General features: G+C 42.2%; 1 protein-coding gene across 2 annotated transcripts in view; it reads left to right on the top strand.

The window, feature by feature from the left end:
- LOC145337177 (uncharacterized) overlaps positions 1-20,564 on the top strand; it is a 130,088-nt gene that overhangs the window by 87,149 nt on the left and 22,375 nt on the right. For both annotated transcript variants that reach the window (XM_080181975.1, XM_080181974.1), the window contains exons 21-24: positions 3,963-4,435; positions 12,407-12,501; positions 14,013-14,064; positions 14,989-15,147. In XM_080181975.1, coding sequence (XP_080038101.1) covers positions 3,963-4,435; positions 12,407-12,501; positions 14,013-14,064; positions 14,989-15,147 — 779 coding nt within the window. The remainder of the gene's footprint in view (positions 1-3,962; positions 4,436-12,406; positions 12,502-14,012; positions 14,065-14,988; positions 15,148-20,564) is intronic.

The following is a 20,564-nucleotide window of genomic DNA, read 5'->3' as shown; positions in this document are numbered from 1 at the left end:
GATTGGAGGTGTAGCAGACAGTGAGGAAGGTTTTCAAAGCTTGCAGAGGGATTTGGACCAACTAGAAAAATGGGCTGAAAAATGGCAAATGGAATTTAACGCAGACAAGTGTGAGGTATTTCACTTTGGAAGACAAACCAAAGTAGAATGTACAGGCTAAATGGTAGGACTCTGAAGAGTGCAGTGGAACAGATGGATTTGGGAATACAGGTACAGAATTCCCTAAAAGTGACATCACAGGTGGATAGGGTTGGAAAGAGTGCTTTTGGTACACTGGCCTTTATAAATCAGAGTATCGAGTATATATAGACCTGGGGGTGCAAGTGCACAAGTCTTTGAAGGTGGCAGTGCAAGTGGAGAGTGTGGTGAAGAAAGCCTATGGTATGTTAGCCTTTATAGGAAGGGGTATAGAATATAAGAGCTGGAGTCTAATGTTGCAGTTGTACAGAACGTTGGTTAGGCCGCATTTGGAGTACTGCGTCCAGTTCTGGTCGCCTTACTACCGGAAGGACGTGGAGACTCTCTCCAGAGTGCAGAGGAGGTTTACCAGGATGTTGCCTGGTGTGGAAGGACTGGGGAATGAGGAAAGATTGAAGAAATTGGGGCTCTTTTCCCTTGAAAGACACCCACTGAGGGGGGAATCTAATAGAGGTATATAAGATTATGAAGGGTATAGATAAACAGAGGTAAGCTATTTCCTATGATAGAGACACGTAGGAGAAGGGGCCATGGACTTAAGGTGAGGGGGAAGAGGTACAACACAGATATTAGAGGGAGGTTTTTCACACAGAGGGTAGTGGGGGTATGGAAAGCTCTGCCAAGTAAGGTGGTGGAGGCAAACACGCTAAAGTCATTTAAGAGTAACTAAGACAGGCACATGAGTGAGTTGGAGATGGGTGGATATAGGAGATTGTTTTAAATAAGGATCAGTAGCATTGGGGAGTCCCTGGTAATGTAAATGGGTATGGTATGATAATGTTTTTCTCTTTTCATTCACAGGTTTTAAGTCGGTCCGCCTCGTGTCCAACGAGGGGCATACACACGATGGGTCGTACTGGGGCTGCTCTTGGTTGTTCAGGATTGGCCCAGTGCTTCATGTCGTTAGTGTGTGCCTAAACTGGACCAGATACTGGGCAAGTTGACAGCTCAGTGACTATCGCTGATTGCTGTGCAGCCACATGGATTTGGGCCGGTGTCTGTGGGAGTTTGCGCATTCTCCCCATGCTTGCGTGGGTTTTCTCTGGGTGCTCCAGTTTCCTCCCATACCCCAAAGATGCGCTGTTAGGCTGATTGGCAGGAATAAATTGTCCCTAAATCAGTTTCCCTCAATCTGGATGGCCATAAAACATTAGACAGGGGTCGTGGGGGGAGAGGGGGACTGGTGGTGTTGAGATGGCAGCGCGGGCTCGTTGGGCCAAAGGGCCTGTTTCCCGGGCTGATTTTGTTCTTTGTTTTTCTTTCTTTTTAAAAGTTGGAGTGTTACGGTAAGGTTGTATAAGGCATTGGTGAGGCTGAATTTAGAGTATTGTGTACAGTTTTGGTCACCTAGTTATAGGAAGTATGTTAGTAAGGTTGAAGGAGTGCAGAGAAGGTTCACAAGGATGTTGCCAGGACTTGAGAAGCTGAGTTACAGAGAAAGATTGAATAGGTTAGGACTTCCCTGGAGCGTAGAAGAATGAGGGGAGATTTGATAGAGTTGTATAAGATTATGATGGGTATAGATAGAGTGAATGCAAGCAGGCTTTTTCCACTGAGGCTAGGGGAGAAAAAAAACCAGAGGGCATGGGTTAAGGCTGAAAGGAGAAAAGTTTAAAGGGAATATTGGGGGGTTTCTTTACACAGAGAGTGGTGGGAGTGTGGAATGAGCTGCTGGATAAAGTGGTAAATGCAGGGTCACTTTTAACATTTAAGATGGGTTCATGGATGAGAGGGGTATGGCGGGATATGGTCCAAGTGCAGGTCAGTGGGACTAGGCAAAAAATGGTTCGGCACAGACAAGAAGTGCCAAAGGGCCTGTTTCTAAGCTGTAATTTTCTATGGTTTACAGTCTTCTGGATTGAACATTTGAGTTCAACAGTTTCAGAGCATGAATTATCTCCTCTACTGTCACCCCATTTCCATTTATTTCATTTGTTTGTTTCATCTCATTTATCCGTTTTGTCAATCTTCATTCTCACTTCTATTTTTTCACTTCTCCGTTCAGAGCAACTGCCATAATCCCCAGGCAGTCCTTTAACCATCTGTACCTCTGTTCTGCCATTCACACATTCTGATCACTTAATGGACACATTTACCACCTTTCTCAGCCTTCTGTATCCTCGTTTACATTCTGTTTACATTCCAGCTCCCCAAACCCTGCCTGCGCCCCCCACCCCACACCACCCCTAACCTAATAGTATAAATCTCTGCTGATTCTCTTTGCCCTTATCTCTGACAAAGGGTCATCGACACTCAAAACTTTGACTCTGTTCTCTCCCCACAGATGCTGTCAGGCTGCTGAGATTTGCCAGTATTTTCTGTTTCTGAACCAGTCTCTATGTTGCTTCTAGCAATTGTAAATGAACCACATTATGTGATCGACTGATTTATCTAAATCAGTTGTCAGTGTAGCTATTTATGCATTCAGGATTGTTCAGCAAATGCTGCCCAATCACACAGTCGCACCTAACAGGTTTATTGTTTTTGGTTTTGCCAGTGTGTGCTGGTTAAGTATGGTCTGTGCTCTGCCTCTTACAAATGACCAAAGGAACATGCTGCTTGATCTCGATCAACTAATTGTAGCACAAATGCTTGATGTATGTGGCATTGAAATAGTTACAAGCTATTGTTCGATTGTGAGGTAGGCAGATGTTATTAAGGCTGATGGCAATATCCTGTTGGTGAAAAATGCCATGTGTAGCTCAAAAAATTGACTAACAAGTTAAGGAAACTGTTTCATGCTGCTACTGTGCATACATATGTGGCACTTTCCAGGAACAAAAATACCCAGGGATTTGTTCTGTGCAAACAAAAGGTTTGCATGCTTGAGGAACCTGTTGCTTTCTCCATAGCCAACATCTGAGTCAATTGGCACCCTTTTCTCTTGGAGTATAAATTGTTGTGATTGTTTGAAATTTGGTAATCTTAAAGGCACAGGTGTCTCTTTTTGGAATTTGGTGTGAGTCAATAAATAATCTAAATGCTTGTGTTTTCAGCCGGTAGGATATGTTCTTTGCCACAAAAGTAAAACATTTGAGAGTCAAGTTCTACTGTATCTTGAACGTCATTTGAAGATAAGTGTCTGGATGGCTGGAATCCAAATATACCCAGAGAATGCACAATACGACTGTTTAGAATGCAACCTCTCTCCTTTGCCTTAAATGCTTGTGCTCAGTTATTTCTCCTCGTTGCTATTGGCAGACCCAATATATCACGACTAGTCAAGGTTGTGAGGTTTGTTACCAAACCTATGATTTCTGAATCGTGAGTTTTCTGTGATATGATTGGACTGTTTCCATTTCAAAAAACCTTGAATTACAAAACTAAAACGAGATGTTTCTCGTTTTATCTGAACACTCTTCAGATTTTGTTGCATTTTTGCGGTAACATCTTGATTGATAAATCCGTGACCCATATAAGTCACCTTCGATCGTCCCTTTGCTAGATTGTGTTCCTCACTATTATACAGTTATGACAAATATATCCTCTAACTCTTGGTGGTGTTTCATCACAAACTCTGAATGTTAGAGCACACACTAGCATCTTTGTTATAATGTCACTTAAATGCACCCAATAATGCAGACCTGCAGAAGAGCTTTAAAATTTGGAAAACAACATCAACAACATCTTTCTCCCTGGTCAGTGAGGGTTATGCCAGATATCACCATACAAGAAGTGGGGTAGCACCAGAAACCACGCATTTCTCACAGCAGTAAGCAGTTGGATACTCACAATGGTGAACTGATCGACTGTCTTTTTTGTAGATACCAGGTCTGATGCAACTGAGAATCAAGTGGAAGATGGACAGTTCTTTGGTACTAAGATGACTTTGGATGTGGGAGCTGTAACTTTTCAGAAACCTTCTGAACCACACTGGCTTGACAACAGTAATCTGTCTGATGCTGCAGTAATGAAAGGCAACACAGTTTCTCTTTTATCAGAGCATCACAGTGAAGACTGCAAAAGAGGAGTTAAATGGGATCAAGATGAACTAAAGGCGAATAGTCTACTTAAAGTCAAGATGGCAGAAGACTTCAAAGAGCAGCATTACCAGGAGCCAATGAATCCTGATGGTTACGATCCCTCTGCAGTGAGAAGAAAGAATGGTAATGGTAAAGATGAAGATGCTCTTTTCGCTGTCTGCAAAGAGTCATCCATTGGGAGCTCTGACTTCGGCAGTCATTCAGACTTTGACATAAATATAGATGAAGTGAATGAAATTGATGTGGAAATACTGGTATGTACTAAAACTGTTCAAATTGATTTTATTAGTGTTGTGAATAATGAATTAATTTCTTCATTCGCGTTCCCAAATCAGCTATTACATTTGGTTATATATAGCTCTCCTGTTGGGTGATCTATTCAGTAGATAAACCTGTGAGACTCCAGTGTATCCTGCGCACAGCTTCTCTCGTAGTATTGTCACTGTATCTCGTTCAGGATGAGACCTGGGTTTTTCTGTCAGTTGTAGGTGACCCTGTTAGAGTTCTGTTTATCTGTAGATTCTGGGGAAAGCTGGTGGTACTGGCACTGCCAGTGTTAGCCTATGCTGATGTGGAAAGAGCCGTCACATTGACAGGTAGTGAAGGATGATATTCAGAGGGTCACACCTGAGTGTGTCTCAGGTATGACCTATGGAAGGAGAATGATCAAAACTAACAGCACCTAATCTAACTAGGAATTATTATTGAAGTTTGTGGTGCATTTTCTTCCTGACAGTATTATCCAGTCTGATCTTTCTAGAAACTCGAATTTGAACTGAGAGAATAAGCAAAGTGCTTCTTTGCTTGGTGCCTTGACTCCATGACACATTTCATCTTAGGCAGGTTATCCACTCTGCAGAACTCCCTCCTGTTGGCTGATATTTTTAAATGGCTTGGGGAGAGGGAAGGGCTTGTGAATGTTCTAAAGGAAATAAAGCGCAGAGAGGATGGAAAATAATGGTTCTGTTGCCTATTGAGTAACTTATGACAGCTGTGTTTTTCCGTGTGATGTGAAGCTAAACCATAGGGTTTGCTTAAAGGGCCTGCACAGTATTCTCCAGTGCTTCGTGATCTGGCATCGTGTTGTGTTTGAAACTTGGCCGAGTCTTGTTAATCAGTGTAACATCCGCGGTCTTGTTTGGAGATCTCTACCAGTCCGGTGCCTGTTCTTCCTCATCTTGTATCTCTAAGAATATTGACCTTCACTCCAGGTGGGAATGCTGAAGCCAGGAACTCTGCATATAGGGAATATCTGATAAACAGTGTGTTTCACTGTACAACGCAGTGCCTCATATGATTCTTATGTAGTTATCTTGGTGCCTACCAGTGACACCAATTGTCACTTGTGTCCAACATTTAAATGTGACTGCTTGATTTGCCAAAACTTGTTAAACATTTCTAATTGTGCTGAGAATTCCACTGATGACCAATTGAAGATTATCAGGGATATACATATTCAGACACAGGGCCCTGTCCTTTGCTAATAAAGCACATGTCACACATTCACCTTTTTTAACTAAACAAAAACTTGGGGGGACAGCCATTCTCTAGATCATTCCTCATGGCATTGCTTTGACCAATCAGAGTTGATATGTCAAACACTTGAATTGTTTGTTTAAATGTTTCCCTTTTGTTTCTTTACCTCGCTATCTTTTAGTTTATCTACCCAAATAATCTTAGTCAGTTCTCCCCTCTTACCTATGAAATTGGTTACATTTAAGTTTAAGCTGTTTGTTTTGTTTCACCATTGTTATGATCATTAGTTTTCAATGGATCTTTTGCTGCAACATTACTAATGAAGCCTACTTCATTACACATTGTGACATCTGAGAGGGTTTTATCTCTAGTCAATTCCACCATGTACTTTTCCAAAACATTCTACAACCTCATCTTCCAGACCATTTTTGGCAATTTCATTGTCCCTGTCTATATGAAGATCTTAAGCTCCCCACAATTATTACATTTTCTATCTCACAGGCTCCAATAATTTCTTGTTTATTGCTCTGCACAACGATATAACTACTTGTAGGGATCCTATAAACTACTGTCTGGTTTGAATTTTAAATGAAAGCTTGGCAGTTAACTGCTCCCTGGTGTATTCTCCATGGCAAAACCTCTATCAAAGTCCACTTGCCAACTAGTCTTGCAGTTTAAATTATTTCCTTTGAGATTTGGTATTCTTGTGAATTGTTCCTAAAGGGGGAATAGATGTATCAAATGGCGTCCTTCTGCACCTTTGGGATTTTATGGTGATACTATAATTTTATATGCCATAGATACCTGTGTAAAAGTCAACCATACTTTTTCAGGGATAAATGCCTGTTGTCTGTCCCTCTCTTCCCAAAGGCCTCTTCACATACTCAAAATTCCTACACTGAAGAAGGTGACCATTCAGCCTGTTGAGCCTGCACTGATGACAATCCCACCCAGACTCTATCCCAATAATCCCACGTATTTATCCTACTAGTCTCCCTGACAATAAATAGGCAGCAGACTGGAGATGTTATCTAGGAAAATCCTGAGGCTGATCTTGTCCTCCGATAAGATTGACATTGTAGACTGCCCAGATCACAGCACTCCCTAGGGAGGGTGATCTCCCCCTGTTATACTAGCATTCAGAACTAAACACCATCCACGTCATAGCAACAGACCAATCAGTAAAATCACCTAGACAGCCAGTCCATGTAGAGGATGCTCTACGGGTCCACACATATAAACCCTTCAAAACAAGTTGACTTTTAACTTTTTGCCTGAACAACTGGTTTCAAAAAGTTGACTTTTACACAGGCAAACACAGTACATTCCCTTTATTGTGAAGATTTATCTTCTTTATCTAGTTGAGGGTGATATTGATGCTATTTCAATAGTCAGAATCCAATCTGGCCAGTTAGAAGTCCTATAGCCTACATTCAATCAGGAATGTAGTGGAAGAGCCCGTGACAGTGCCTTCAAGTGGCATTTATCATTAATCTGTCACTTACGGTTAGGTTCCATCAGGATTACTCTTCTTGACCTCCTGCCCTTGATCCAAACATTTAGTTTGTTTTTATTAGTGTCACTAGTAGGCTTACATTAACATGGACAAAAGAGTTAATTCCAGAGTCAAACTCTCTAATATCAAGGCAGCATTTGAGCATGGCATCAAAAAGCCCTGGTCAAATTGAACTCAATAAGAAGCCTCATAACACCAGGTTAAAGTCCAACAGGTTTATTTGATAGTAAATGCTACTAGCTTTCGGAATGCTGTTCCTTGAATAGCAGATTAGCTTAAAGACTCGCATTCCAATCAGTATTCTGTAAACCGTGTGTGCCTTTGTATACTCTGTTTCTGATCAGAACTCTCCACTCACCTGACGATGGAACAGCATTCTGAAAGCTTGTGGCGTTTACTATCAAATAAACCTGTTGGACTTTAACCTGGTGTTGTGAGACTTCTTACTGTGTTTACCCCAGTCCAACGCCAGCATCTCTACATCAAATTGAACGCGTACAGAATCTGGGAAATCTCTAATGGCGGGAGTCGAGCGTAGCACAAATGTCCGTGGTTGTGGTCATTGGAGGTCCATCATCTCAGACCCGGATCGTCACTGCAGGAGTTTGTCAGGGTAGTATCCAAGCCCTAACCATCTTCAACTGCTTCATTGATGACTTTCCCTCCTCATTAAGGTCAGAAATGGGGATGTCACTTGATTGTTGGAGTGTGTTAAATTCCATTACTACTCCCATGTCCCAGTGCAGCAAGATCTGCACAGCACCCAGGCTTGGGCTGAAAGTAACATTCATGCTGCACAAGTGGCAGGCAACAACCATCTCCAACAAGAGAGAATCTAACAATCTCTCCATGACACTTAATTGCATTATTGTTGCTGAATCCATTGACCAGAAACTGAACTGGTCCAACCATATAAATACTGTTGCTATGAGGACAGATCTATGACAAATGATTCCCCTTCTGTCTCCCTAAACCTTTCCAACATCGATATGGCATCAGTCAGGCGTGTGATGGAATACTCTCCATGTGCCTGGGTGATTGTGGCTCGAACCACGTTCAAAGCCAGTACCATCCAGAACAAAGTTTGCTTTGCCATTCATTCTGGCACAAAATGGCTACAGTGTGGATCATTCCACGAGACTTCTTTGTCAGCAATTTCCAAGCCCACAATCTCTACCATCTGGAAGGACAAAGGCAGCAGAAGTGTGGGAATGTCATCAAGTTCCCCTCCAAATTGTGCACAATTATGTTTTACAATGTTATCTGCTATCATCCCTTGTTGCTGAGCCATAATGCCAGACTTCAACCTCCCTCAACCTTCCAACAGAACGTGAGAGTATACAGTATACTGATTGCACAATTCTAGGAAGCTCGCTACCATTTTGTTTTTGATGGCTATTAGGGATGGGAAATAAATGTTGGCCTTGCTTGTGTTGCCCACATCCCATTAATAAATTAAGAATATAGAATTCGGGAGATAGCAGCAGCTTTATAAGACCTTGGTCAGACCCCACTTGGAGTACTGTGCTCAGTTCTGGTCGCCTCATTACAGGAAGGATGTGGAAGCCATTGAAAGGGTGCAGAGGAGATTTACAAGGATGTTGTCTAGATTGGGTGGCATGCCTTATGAGGATAGGTTGAGAGAGCTCGGTCCTGTCTCCTTGGAGAGACGAAGGATGAAAGATGACCTGATAGAGGTGTGTAAGATGTTGAGAGGTATTGATCGATTGGATTCTCAGAGGCTTTTTCCCAGGGTTGATATGGCTGCCACAAGAGGACACCACAGGTTTAGGGTGCTGGGGAGTAGGTACAGAGGAGATGTCAGGGGTAAGTTTTTCACTGAGGGTGGTGGGTGTGTGGAATCGGCTGCTAGAGGTGGTGGTGGAGGCAAATTCGATAGGGTCTTTTAAGAGACTTCTGGATGAGTACATGGGACTTAATAGGATTGAGGGTTATAGGTAAGCCTAGTAGGTAGAGATACGATCGGCGCAACTTGTGGGCCAAAGGGCCTGATTGTGCTGTAGTTTTTCTATGTTCTATGTTCTAATTGTTACAGCATCATGTCTACACCTGCTCTCCAAATGAGCATTTGAACTAGTGCCATTCTGCTGCCTTCTCCATGTAACCCTGAAGTTTGTTTCTTTTCCGATAGTCATCCAATTTCCTCTTAATTGCTTTGATTAAACCAGCCTCCACCATGCTGTCAGGCTGTGCATTCCAGACCTTGACCACTTGCTGTGTTTAAAAAAAGTTGTTTCTCGCATGCCTCTTGTTTTATTTTTGCCAATTATTTTAAATCTGTACCCTCTCATTCTCCATTCTTGAATGGGAACAGATTCTCCCTTTCTACTCTGTCCAGACCCTCCATGTTGAATAGCTTTATCAAATCTTCTCTCAGCTCTCTTTTTCTCCAAGGAAAAGAGTCCCAGCTTTTCCAATATAAACAATAAATACTGGAAAATCCCAATTGGTCTAGCAGCATCTGTGGAGATGTTGCTAGACCAATTGGTCACATTTTAATTCTATGACTCTTCAGAACTCTGTGTTTATTCTGGTTAACCTCATTTGCACTCTCCAATACCATCACATCCTCGAAATGTGACATCAGAACTGTACACAGTGCTCTAGCTGAGGTCTAACTAGTGTCTTCTACAAGTTGAACATAATCTCCTTGCTCTTTTACTCTATACCCCTAATAATAAAGCCTAGAATATTGTTCTGACATCTATTTTCTTCTATTCAGATGCTGCCAGACCTGCTGTGTTTTTTCAGCATTTTCTGTATATTTGCCTAGAATATTTTTTATTGTATGTTTTATTAACTTACCTCTCAACCTGTACTGCCACCTTAAGCGACATATACACATCTGCACCCCTTGAGAATAGTATCCTTTGTTTTATGTTGTCTCTTCATGTTCTTCCTACCACATCTCACCTGCTACCAATCAGCCCATTTCACCAACTTGCCGCTGCTTTTTTGACATTCTGCACTGTCGTCCTCACAGTTTACAATGCTTCTGAGTTTTATATTAACTGCACATTTTAACCTGCATTTCTCGATGTGACTATATAGCTTTGAGAAGTTTCCTCACTACTGAAGTTAGAATGGCATGGTGGCATAGTGGTTAGCACTGCTGTCCCATAGCACCAGGGACCAGGGTTCGATTCTAGCTAGGATGACTGTGCGGAGTTTGCACATTCTCCCTGTGTCTGAATGGGTGTCCAGCAGGTGCTCTGGTTTCCTCCCACAGTCTGAAAGACATGCTGGTTAGGTGTATTGATTATGCTAAATTCTCCCTCAGTGTGCCTGAATAGGAGTTGTTGAAGTGTGGCGACTAGGTGAATTTCACAGTAACTTCATTGTAGTGTTAATGTAAGCCAACTTAATTAGCCAGAAAAATTAGAAAAAACTTTAAAACTGGTCTGTAGTTCCTGGGCTTACCATTTTTTGAACAAGGAGTAATGTTTGCAATTCAAAATTAATGCTTTGGTCATCACTTCTCATACTCTTGACTCTGTTTGCTTTCAGAGCTGTGAACATATTGGAAATGATCTATAAATTGCTTCTGTATTTACAGTGGAGTGTCAGCATTGATCACGTTTCCATAGGTGTGAGTGCTAACAGTGGGGCCTGTCTAATTGTTAGTATAAATCTGGTATACACACTGTACAGTGTTATCCAGGTAAATGCCTGTTTTTTAATGCTCAGTCTTATGCAGGAACACGTAGGTTGGCCTGAACAAATGCCAGGCAATGTTGTCATTACAGGGGTAACTGGCAGTATGGCTGGAAACTTATCAAAGGTGACCTGTTACTTCAGACATGATTCTGTACCATTTTTCCTGGCAGCTGTTTTCAACACTTCCTAATTGAAACAGGACAAAAAAGTTTTTAAGTTTCTATTTGAGCTACAATTCTGTGTACTTGTCCTTATTTACCAGTTGCAGAATTGCTGCAATATTCAGTACATTCACTGGTAAACTCTAATCCTTTCAAATGTCTTGACTGAAAACTTTACAGCTTTCCTGACTAGTAATTCTAGTTACCCACTGTTTTAGAAAATGTCATGCCAAGCTTTACTTTAAAATAAGTATTTGAGTATGAAGGTTATGGGCTATGATGTATAATCGGATAAATCTAAACTCTGCCACGTTGTGATTCAAGTCCTGGCAGCAAACATTACATTTTCTTATACAAGAGTTCTACCGTTTGAATTTTGTGTGGTTGGAGCTTTGGAAAATATTTTTAAATTTTGTTATTTCATCTAATGAACAAATCCTAAATCAAAACACCCAAGATCAAGTAGTATCAGCAGTTTAAGGTGTACACGAACTGATGCCAACTGCTAATTGTCCCTCCCCATGTAGGTTTGGGCTTGCCTGCTATAGACACCAGGAATATTAATTCATGGCAACTGAGACGAGTGTGTGAGAGAAAAAAAGAGAGGACTTAAATCTCAATTCATAGAATCCCTACAGTACAGAAGGAGGCCACTCAGCCCATCGAGTCGGCACCAAATCTCTGACAGAATATCTTTTTCCCCCGCCTTATCTCTATAACCCCCAGACAAATTAACCATAGTTAATCCATCTATCTACACATCCTTGGATACTAAGGGGCATTTTAGCATGGCCAATCCACCAAAACCACACATCTTTGGATTGTGGTTAGAAACCAAGTCTGCTAGAGGAAATGCACGCAGACACAGGGAGAACATGCAAACTCTACACGAACAATCACCCAAGCCAGGAATCAAATCCGGGTACCTAGCACTGTGAGACCGTAAGATATAGAAGCAGAATTAGGCCTTTGGCCCATCAAGTCTGTTCTACCATTTTATCATGGCTGATAAGTTTCTCAACCCCATTCAACTGCCATTTCCCATAATCTTTGATCCCCTTACCAATTAAGAATCTGTCTATTTCTGTCTTAAATCTACTCCATGACCTGGTTTTCACAGCCTGCTGTGGCAATGAATTCCATAGATTCACCACCCTCTAGCTGAAGATGTTCCTCACCCTCTCGGTTCTAAAGGGTGGTGAGGCAGCAGTCCTAACCTTTATGCCACCGTGCTGCTGAAGTACATTCAAAATGAATCTTAAAAGTCTTTAATCTGCATAGTTTAACTGTTTTGGAACGACCTGGGGAGTTCTAAGTGGCTGGGTGAATTGGTGTGGATCAAATGGCCTTTTTACATCTATGACCATTTTTGTGTCCATGCTGACTGATAACAGAGTCACTCGGAAAGTGAAAGTGCAGATATTGAGATGGAAGATGGTGAAGTAACTGATGAAACTACGGCAGCTGAGAAATTATGTGCACCTCCCAGGTCAGTAATGGATTATTTCAACAATTGTCATTTTTGCACTATATAAAAAGTTTTGTGATGAAGTTATTTCCAGCCCAGAGCCACAGTGACTGTCCATTCATTATCTCTCACTGTGGCAGTGAGCAGCCATCTATTTTCTGCCTGACCCCAGTAGTTGAGGTGAGAAGTCACAGCGTGGAATGAAAAACACACAATCACATTTTGCTTCACTGTAATGCAGTCAATCTGTAGCCCCCTCAAAATCTTGTCTTTGACTTGTTAGTTTTTCAAAGTTATTTAAAATATGTAATTATTGCCTACTGAAATTTAGAGATTTGACAGTGTTTCACAGCTGCTGGATGTCTCCAACATGATTTTCAGTTTCTGCAGAGTAATAATAAATCCCCTGTTGATGCCCCTGGGCTGTGTAGCTCATGTACCTGGGTAGGTAACTTGCTTTCAGTGTCTTGGAGTCAGTCATTAGGAGAAGATGATTGATGTGGGTAGGGCAGTGGATATTGTCTACATGGACTTCAGTAAGGCCTTTGACAAGGTCCCTCATGGTGCAGAAGATGAAGTCATGTAGAATTCAGAGCTGGCAAGGTGGATACAACTTTGGCTCAGTCAAAGAAGACAGTGGGTAGCAGCTGAAGGGTGCTTTTCTGAACGGAGGGCTGTGACAAGTGGCATTCCTCAGGGACGAGTGCTGGGACCTTTTGCTGTTTGTATTATATATAAATGATTTGGAGGAAAATGTAACTGATTTGATTAGTAAGTTTGCAGACATCACGAAAGTTGGTGGATTTGCAGACAACGATGAGGACCATCAGGGGATACAGCAGGATATAGATCAGTTGGAGACTTGGGTGGAGAGATGGCAGATGGAGTTTAATCCGAACAAATGTGAGATAATGTATTTTGGAAGATCTAATACAGATAGGAAATATACAGTAAATGGCAGAACCCTTAAGAGTATTGACAGGCAGGGGGATCCGGGTGTACTGGTACGAAAGTCACTTTTGCCATCTGAAAGATGCATAAGTTCTACTTTGCTTCTCACTGCAATGTCATGACTGGGAATTAGAACACTTAGTATGGTCCTCCTTTCTCCTCTTCTGGAGGTGCTGATTCTAGTTCGGCTTTGGTTCCACGGATGGTGGCTTTCCGTCACCGTGTCCAGATTGCCTTTCTGCAGGTAACAGCCTGGATGTGACTTGTATATGGACCATTCATCCACAGCCAGTGCTATAGGGAATGAATCCTGCTCTAATCTGCCAACCACATGAGTGTAAGTTGCAGTAGGGGCTCAAGGGTAAATAATTGAGAGGGTTGCCTTTTTCTGTCTCCATCCACCCCAAAGGCACTGAGGAGACCTGTTGCTTAGCTGAACTAGATAACAGTGTGTAATGAGAAGGATTTTGAAACTTTTGGCATCTCTAACCTAGAATTACTGCTATTACAAGTACATGTACGCAGAATAATCTTTACAGTAAAAAGAAATCACCACCTCGTAACAATTGAATCTCTTTTAGGTGGCACTTTCACAATTATTCGCAATCTCCCAAGTTTGCACTCAGGAGAAAGGTAAGCTGTAATGTACAACATTGATTCAATCCTCTGTTCTTCATTTTGTGAAATTTATGTATTCTGATAAGGTGGACCTCTATTAGTTTTTAAACATGTGGCTTTAGAAGCTGAACTATGGTATTAGAGTCTGCTGGAATGTCAAAACAGGTCATATGGCCCATCAATGCTCTACTGTTGTTTGTTTATCACCAATTTGTCTAATCCTACTAATCTTGTTGCTCCTCATACCCCTGAATATTAACTTTTCTGGGATGATGACATTCTAACCCCCTGCCATGTAAACACTTTTTCCAGCCTGATATTTCATTCTTTTTATGATGAACAAAAGTTTGGGCCCCTGTCTTGCCACTTGGCGCACATAATCTGCTGCTATTTCCCTGCAACCATAATACTGAATGCTTGATATATCAGGGCATTTTTGAACCTGTCTAAAATCATTTAGATTTTTGGGGGGGTCCTACCATCCATATTGGATCTGAAAGCTTCCTTGTTGTGAGAGCAAAAAGGAAGAATCTTCCTTTTTGGGCTGCCCTTGTCTGGTAAATTATAGTCCGTGACTTGTACCTAATTCTCATCAGTGTGGCAGAGAGCTCTTTAGGGTTGTAGTCCCATAACTCACTTTATCAAACAGCTTTCTTGATGCACGGAAATCAATTTAATTTGGAAAGTATTCCAGAGACTAGATAATTTATGAAACTTATTGGATCCAAGGTTTGAACCAGTCCTGCATTCTAGTGTAAATCCTTGTCAATACCCTGGTTCATATTCTGCCAGTCATTGTGAACTTCTATTGCCTTCCATAGCAAAAAAAAAGTAATCTTTCCTTTTTACCAGTTTTCTGTTGGAAGCAATTCTAGCCATCTCCTACTTCTGTGGGCTTGCATGTCTCTGCAACAAGTAACTTCTTTTTTTATTTTAAAGATTTACAATGCATCAGAGCTAAGGAAGAGTAGAAAGAATCCACTGCTGCACACCATAAGAGAGCGAGAGTGGCGCAAACTAATGCAGAAACGTTTTAACGAGTTGAGGAAACTGCTGTTTGAGGATGAGAGGGTTTCTAAACGTGCCATTCTTGATGAGGTTTGTTCAAGAATTTCCGTAGTGATTTGTTTTCATTTGACCGTTTCACCATTTCCTTTGAAGGTACCTTTCACAATTTCCTCTGCAAATTTAGTGAAATGAGATAAAGGCCATTCAGCCTACCAGATTCATTCCTTCCACAGATCATGTGCAGTGTGCCCCGTCACAGACTCTGTCCCACTTGCTTCATATCCTTAGATTGCAGGAGGATATAGATGGGCTGATCAGTGGCAAATGGAATTCAATCCGGGTAAGTGTGAGGTGAGGTAATACTGGGGAAGCAATGGTCTAGTGGTATTATTGCTAAATTATTAATCCAGAAACTCAGCTAATGTTCTGGGGACCTGGGTTGGAATCCCACTCCAGAGCCACAGCAATGTGGTTAACTCTCAGCTGCCCTCTGAAATGCCACTCAGTTCAAGGGCAACAAGGAATGATTTTGCTCTTTGGGTCCTCACAGTCCACAGGGATAGCGCCATAGAACTGGAGAGTGGCAGATGTCGTTCCTCTTTTCAAGAAAGGAAATAGGAATGACCTGGTAATTAGAGGCCAGTTAGTCTTTCTTCGGTGTTCGGTAAGTTAATGGAAAGGGTCCTGAGAGATAGGATTTATAACCATTTGGAAAGATCCAGTTTAATCTGGGATAGTCAGCGCGGTTTTGTGACGGGTAAGTCCTGCCTCTCAAATTTGATTGAATTCTTTGAGGAAGTAACTAAGTGTGTGGACGAAGGTAGAGCAGTTGATGTCGTATACTTGGATTTTAGTAAGGTTCCCCATGGTAGGCCCATGAAGAAGATAAGGAGGTGTGGGATAGAAGGAAATTTGGCCAATTGGATAAGGAACTGGCTGTCTCATAGAAGACAGAGGGTGGTGGTGGAGGGAAAATTTTCAGACTGGAGGCCAGTTACCTGTGGTGTATCACAGGGATCAGTGCTGGGTCCTCTGCTTTTTGTGATTTTTATCAATGACTTGGAAGAAAGGGCTGAAGGGTGGGTTAGTAAATTTGATGACGAACGCAAGATTGGTGGAGTAGTGGATGAGGTGGAGGGCTGTTGTAGGCTGCAAAGAGACATTGATAGGATGCAGAGCTGGGCCGAAAAGTGGCAGATGGAGTTTAACCCTGATAAGTGTGAGGTGATTCATTTTGGTAGGACAAACTTGAATGCGGATTACAGGGTCAACGGCAGGGTTCTGAGGAATGTGGAGGAACAGAGAGATCTTGGGATTCATATCCACAGATCTCTGAAGGTTGCCACTCAAGTGGATAGAGCCATGAAGAAGGCTTATAGTGTGTTAGCTTTTATTAACAGGGGGTTTGAGTTTAAGAGCCATAAGGTTATGCTGCAACTATACCGGATGTTGGTGCGACCACATTTGGAATATTGTGTTCAGTTCTGGTCACCTCACTATAAGGAGGATGTGGAAGCATTGGAGAGAGTGCAGAGGAGATTTTACGAGGATGCTGCCTGGTTTGGAGGATATGTTTTATGAGGAAAGGTTGAGGGAGCTGGGGCTTTTCTCTTTGGAGCAGAGGAGGACGAGAAGCGACTTAATCGAGGTTTATAAGATGATGAGGGGGATTGATAGAGTGGACGTTTAGAGACGATTTCTTCGGTTGGATGTAGCTGTTACTAGGGGGCATAACTATAAGGTTCATGGTGAGTGATATAGCAGGGATGTCCGAGGTAGATTCTTTACTCAGAGAGCGATTGGGGTGCGGAATAGACTGCCTGCTGTGATAGTGGAGTTGGACACTTCAGGAACTTTCAAGCGGTTATTGGATAGGCACATGGAACACTCCAGAATTGTAGGGAGGGGATAGCTTGATCTTGGGATTGGACATAGCTCGGCACAACATTGAGGGCCGAAGGGCCTGTACTGTGCTATGAAGGGGCAATAAATGCTGACCAGCCAGTGATGCCCATGTCCTACAAATGAATTTAAAAAATGATGCACTTGGGCAAACCAAAACAAGACAAGGGAATACATGATGAGTAGCAATACCTGGAAAACACCAGGGTTCAGAGGGACCTTGGTGTGCACGTATACCAGTAACTTAAGATATCAGAAGAAGTGGTTAAGAAGGCATATGTACACTTGCCTTTATTAACTGAGGCATAGAGTTTAAAAGCAGGTTATGCTGAAACTGTGTAAAATGTTGGTTGGGCCACCACTTGTGGCAGTTCTGGAATCCACTCTACATGAGGGATGTGATAGCACTGGAAAGGGTGCAGAGGAGATTACCAGGATGTTGCCTGGGCTGGCAAGTTTTAGTTATGAAGAGAGATTGAATACATTGAGGCATAGATTTAAAGTATGGGGAAGGAGATTCAGAGGGGATTTGAGGAAAAACCTTTTCACTCAAAGGGTAGTAGGAATCTGAAACTTGCTGCCTGAAAAGGTGGTGGAGACAGAGACCCTCATAACACTTAAGAAGAATTTAGATGTGTACTTGTGATGCCAAGGCATACAAAGCTATGGGCCAATTGCTGGAAAATGGGATTAGGATAGGTGGTTTGTCTTTAATTGATGAGAACATGATGCGCTGAAGAGCTTTTTTCTGTGCTGTATGACCCTGAGAAAGCAGTTTCTAATAAATAAATCCTCAAAAGCAATGGAGAAAAACAGCTGAATATTTGTGTTTCCTCTGTTCAAACTATGGTCTGTCATAAACAGTCCCCATACAAGCTTTTCACTCTTTCCTAAATGCTGCAAGTGCTGTCACCTGGAGTATTGCTAATGTACCATTAGTGCACAACTTATGAACTTGTTACCACTTCTGAGAATGATACTTGATGCCATCAAATGCATATCAACAGGCTGCTTGACTGCTCATAGCCTGCGCTATTCACCTTGACTTGGAAATATATCAGCTTTCCTTCACTGTCACCGAGGCAAAATTCTGGACCTCCCTCTCTAATAGCACTGTGGGTGTACCTACACCACACGAACTGCAGCAGTTGTGATGCAGCCAATGTCCTGCAAGCACCCGTTAAAACACAAACAAAAGCATCACATCTAAGTCCGACAGTGGAAGCTCTGAGTGAAGACTCTAGGCACTTGATGAATGAGGAATTGGGATTGTATTTACTGGTATTGTAGCTGAGTCAATGGGAACTTGCTGATTTGGCTGCTTGCTGTCCGTGTAGCTGGTGGCAGGGGCTGTATGCTCAATGTCAAGATTGTTGCAGTCCTTTATCATGCATTCTGGCGAGTACTGTGGGCTCCTACAGTGGTCTAGGCAGTAAAAGCATTGTGTAAGTGCCCTAATATCTGTTGTGCCATATTTCATGTGGCAGTACAGCTTTTGTTGTATACATGCTGCACATGAGTGGGTTGCGCACTGAAGTTGCATGGGTTGCCAAGTAGCCATTTTCTGATTTATCAGGGTTTAAATGCAGATGAAACACCAGACTTCAGAATTAGGGATACCTAATTGATCTACAGGTGATGGCCAAATTTATATGCGGCATCTGCGATGCAAAAACCTGTGATCTTCACAAAGCCATTTATAATGCTTGTGTCTCTCTTGTCAAGAAATGTACTCAACTCTCTTCTAATAGAGAGCCTCAGTGACCTCCCTTATACAAGAGAGGATAGGAAACTGGGAGCTGTTGAAAATGTCACTTTGCTGAAGCCTGGAGTAAGCCAGATGCATGAAGGTGATGAAGGCGATGGTCACTCCAACAGTCACTGGTAGTGTCATCCCATCTATTCTGCTGCATTGATGACACTTGACGCAGATTTCAGTGAATGCGGTCTTATGCTGAAAGAGCAGTGGAGGCTGGGACAGACAGATTTTTGATTTGATTTAATATCACGTATTAACATACAGTGAAAAGTATTGTTTCTTATCCACTATACAGACAAAACATATCATTTGTAGAGAAGGAAAGGAGAGAGTGCAAAATGTAGTGTTACAGTCATAGCTAGGGTTTGAGAAAGATCAACTTAATGCAAGGTCCGTCCATTCAAAAGTCTGACAGCAGCAGGGAAGAAGCTGACGTCAGACTTTTGTATCTTTTTCCCAAAGGAGGAAGGTGGAAGGGAGAATGTGTGGGGTCTTTAAGCTGCTTTGCTGAGGCAGTGAGAAGTGTAGACAGTCAATGTGTGGGAGGCTGGTTTGCATGATGGATTGGGCTACGTTTGTAGAACCATAGGACACTACAGCACAGAAACAGGTCTTTTGGCCCTCCTTGGCTGTGCCGAACCATTTTTCTGCCTAGTCCCACTGACCTGCACCTGGACCATGTCCCTCCACACCCCTCTGTTATGTACCTGTAGTTTTTCTTAAATGTTAAAAGTAAGCCGGCATTTACCACTTCATCTGGCAGCTCATTCCACTCCCACCACTCTGTGTGAAGAAGCCCTCCTCATATTCCCTTTAAACTTCTTCCCCCTTTACCCTTAACCCATGCCCTCTAGTTTTTTTCTCCCCTAGCCTCAGTGGAAAAAGCCTGTTTGCATTCACTCTATCTATACCGATCATAGTTTTAAACACCTCTATCAAATCTCCCTTCATTCTTCTACATTAAGATGATGACCCTTTGAAGTTTCTTGTGGTCTTGGGTAGAGCAGGAGCCGTACAAAGCTGTGATACAACCAGAAAGAATGCTTTCTATGGTGCATCTGTAAAAATTGATGAGAGTTAAAGCTAACATGTCAAATTTCCTTAATCTTCTGAGAAAGTAGAGGCGTTGGTGGGCTTTCTTAACTATAGATTTGGCATGTTGGAGTCAAAGTGTGCAGGCAGGAAAGTGGAGTTGAGGCCACATTGGATCAACATTGAGCTTTCTGAATGGCAGAGCAAGCTCAATGAGCCGAATGACCTGCTGTCCCAATTTTGTATGATTCTATTCCATTCATTCATGCTAAAACTAAGGTTGGAGAATTGCTTCCTGAACTTTCTAGGTGGATTCTAGCCCTTGTCCCTCTCCCCCTCATCCCTGCTTTGATAGTCTGACCTGCTGCATTTCTTGTCTACTCTTATGCTCTAATTGAAGAGGGATACAGATTACTGCACCCATGTCTGGGAGAAAGTGGTTTTGTACAGAATCCTTAAAGCCTGGGCAAAAACCTTCAGCATCTGCCACACCACTCTGTAGACTTAGAACTTTATGGAAAGCACCAAACACAACTACAATGGCAGCAACTGCCAGCAGAAATCAATTGGCAACTGACCTGAAAGTGACTTAGTGAGTGCATTTTCAGTAGTTTGAGGTTGAGAGGGTATTAGCTGGAGCATTGAGCTGGTAGAATGATATCACTGGCATCAGATCAGTATCTGACCTCACAGTCTATCTACTGCCCAGGCTTGTGGTGAGCACCACCTGTGTGTACTCTAATTCACTCACCATAAGAGTATCTCAATTGTTTAATATTTTTGATAATCTTTTGACTTTAGCAAGTGTACCAGC

The sequence above is a fragment of the Carcharhinus amblyrhynchos genome, unplaced genomic scaffold, assembly GCF_965287045.1.
Source record: "Carcharhinus amblyrhynchos unplaced genomic scaffold, sCarAmb.v2.hapA scaffold_44, whole genome shotgun sequence".
Lineage (NCBI taxonomy): Eukaryota > Metazoa > Chordata > Chondrichthyes > Carcharhiniformes > Carcharhinidae > Carcharhinus > Carcharhinus amblyrhynchos.
Note: the sequence above shows the minus strand (reverse complement) of the source record. Positions and strands in the feature narration are given on the sequence as shown.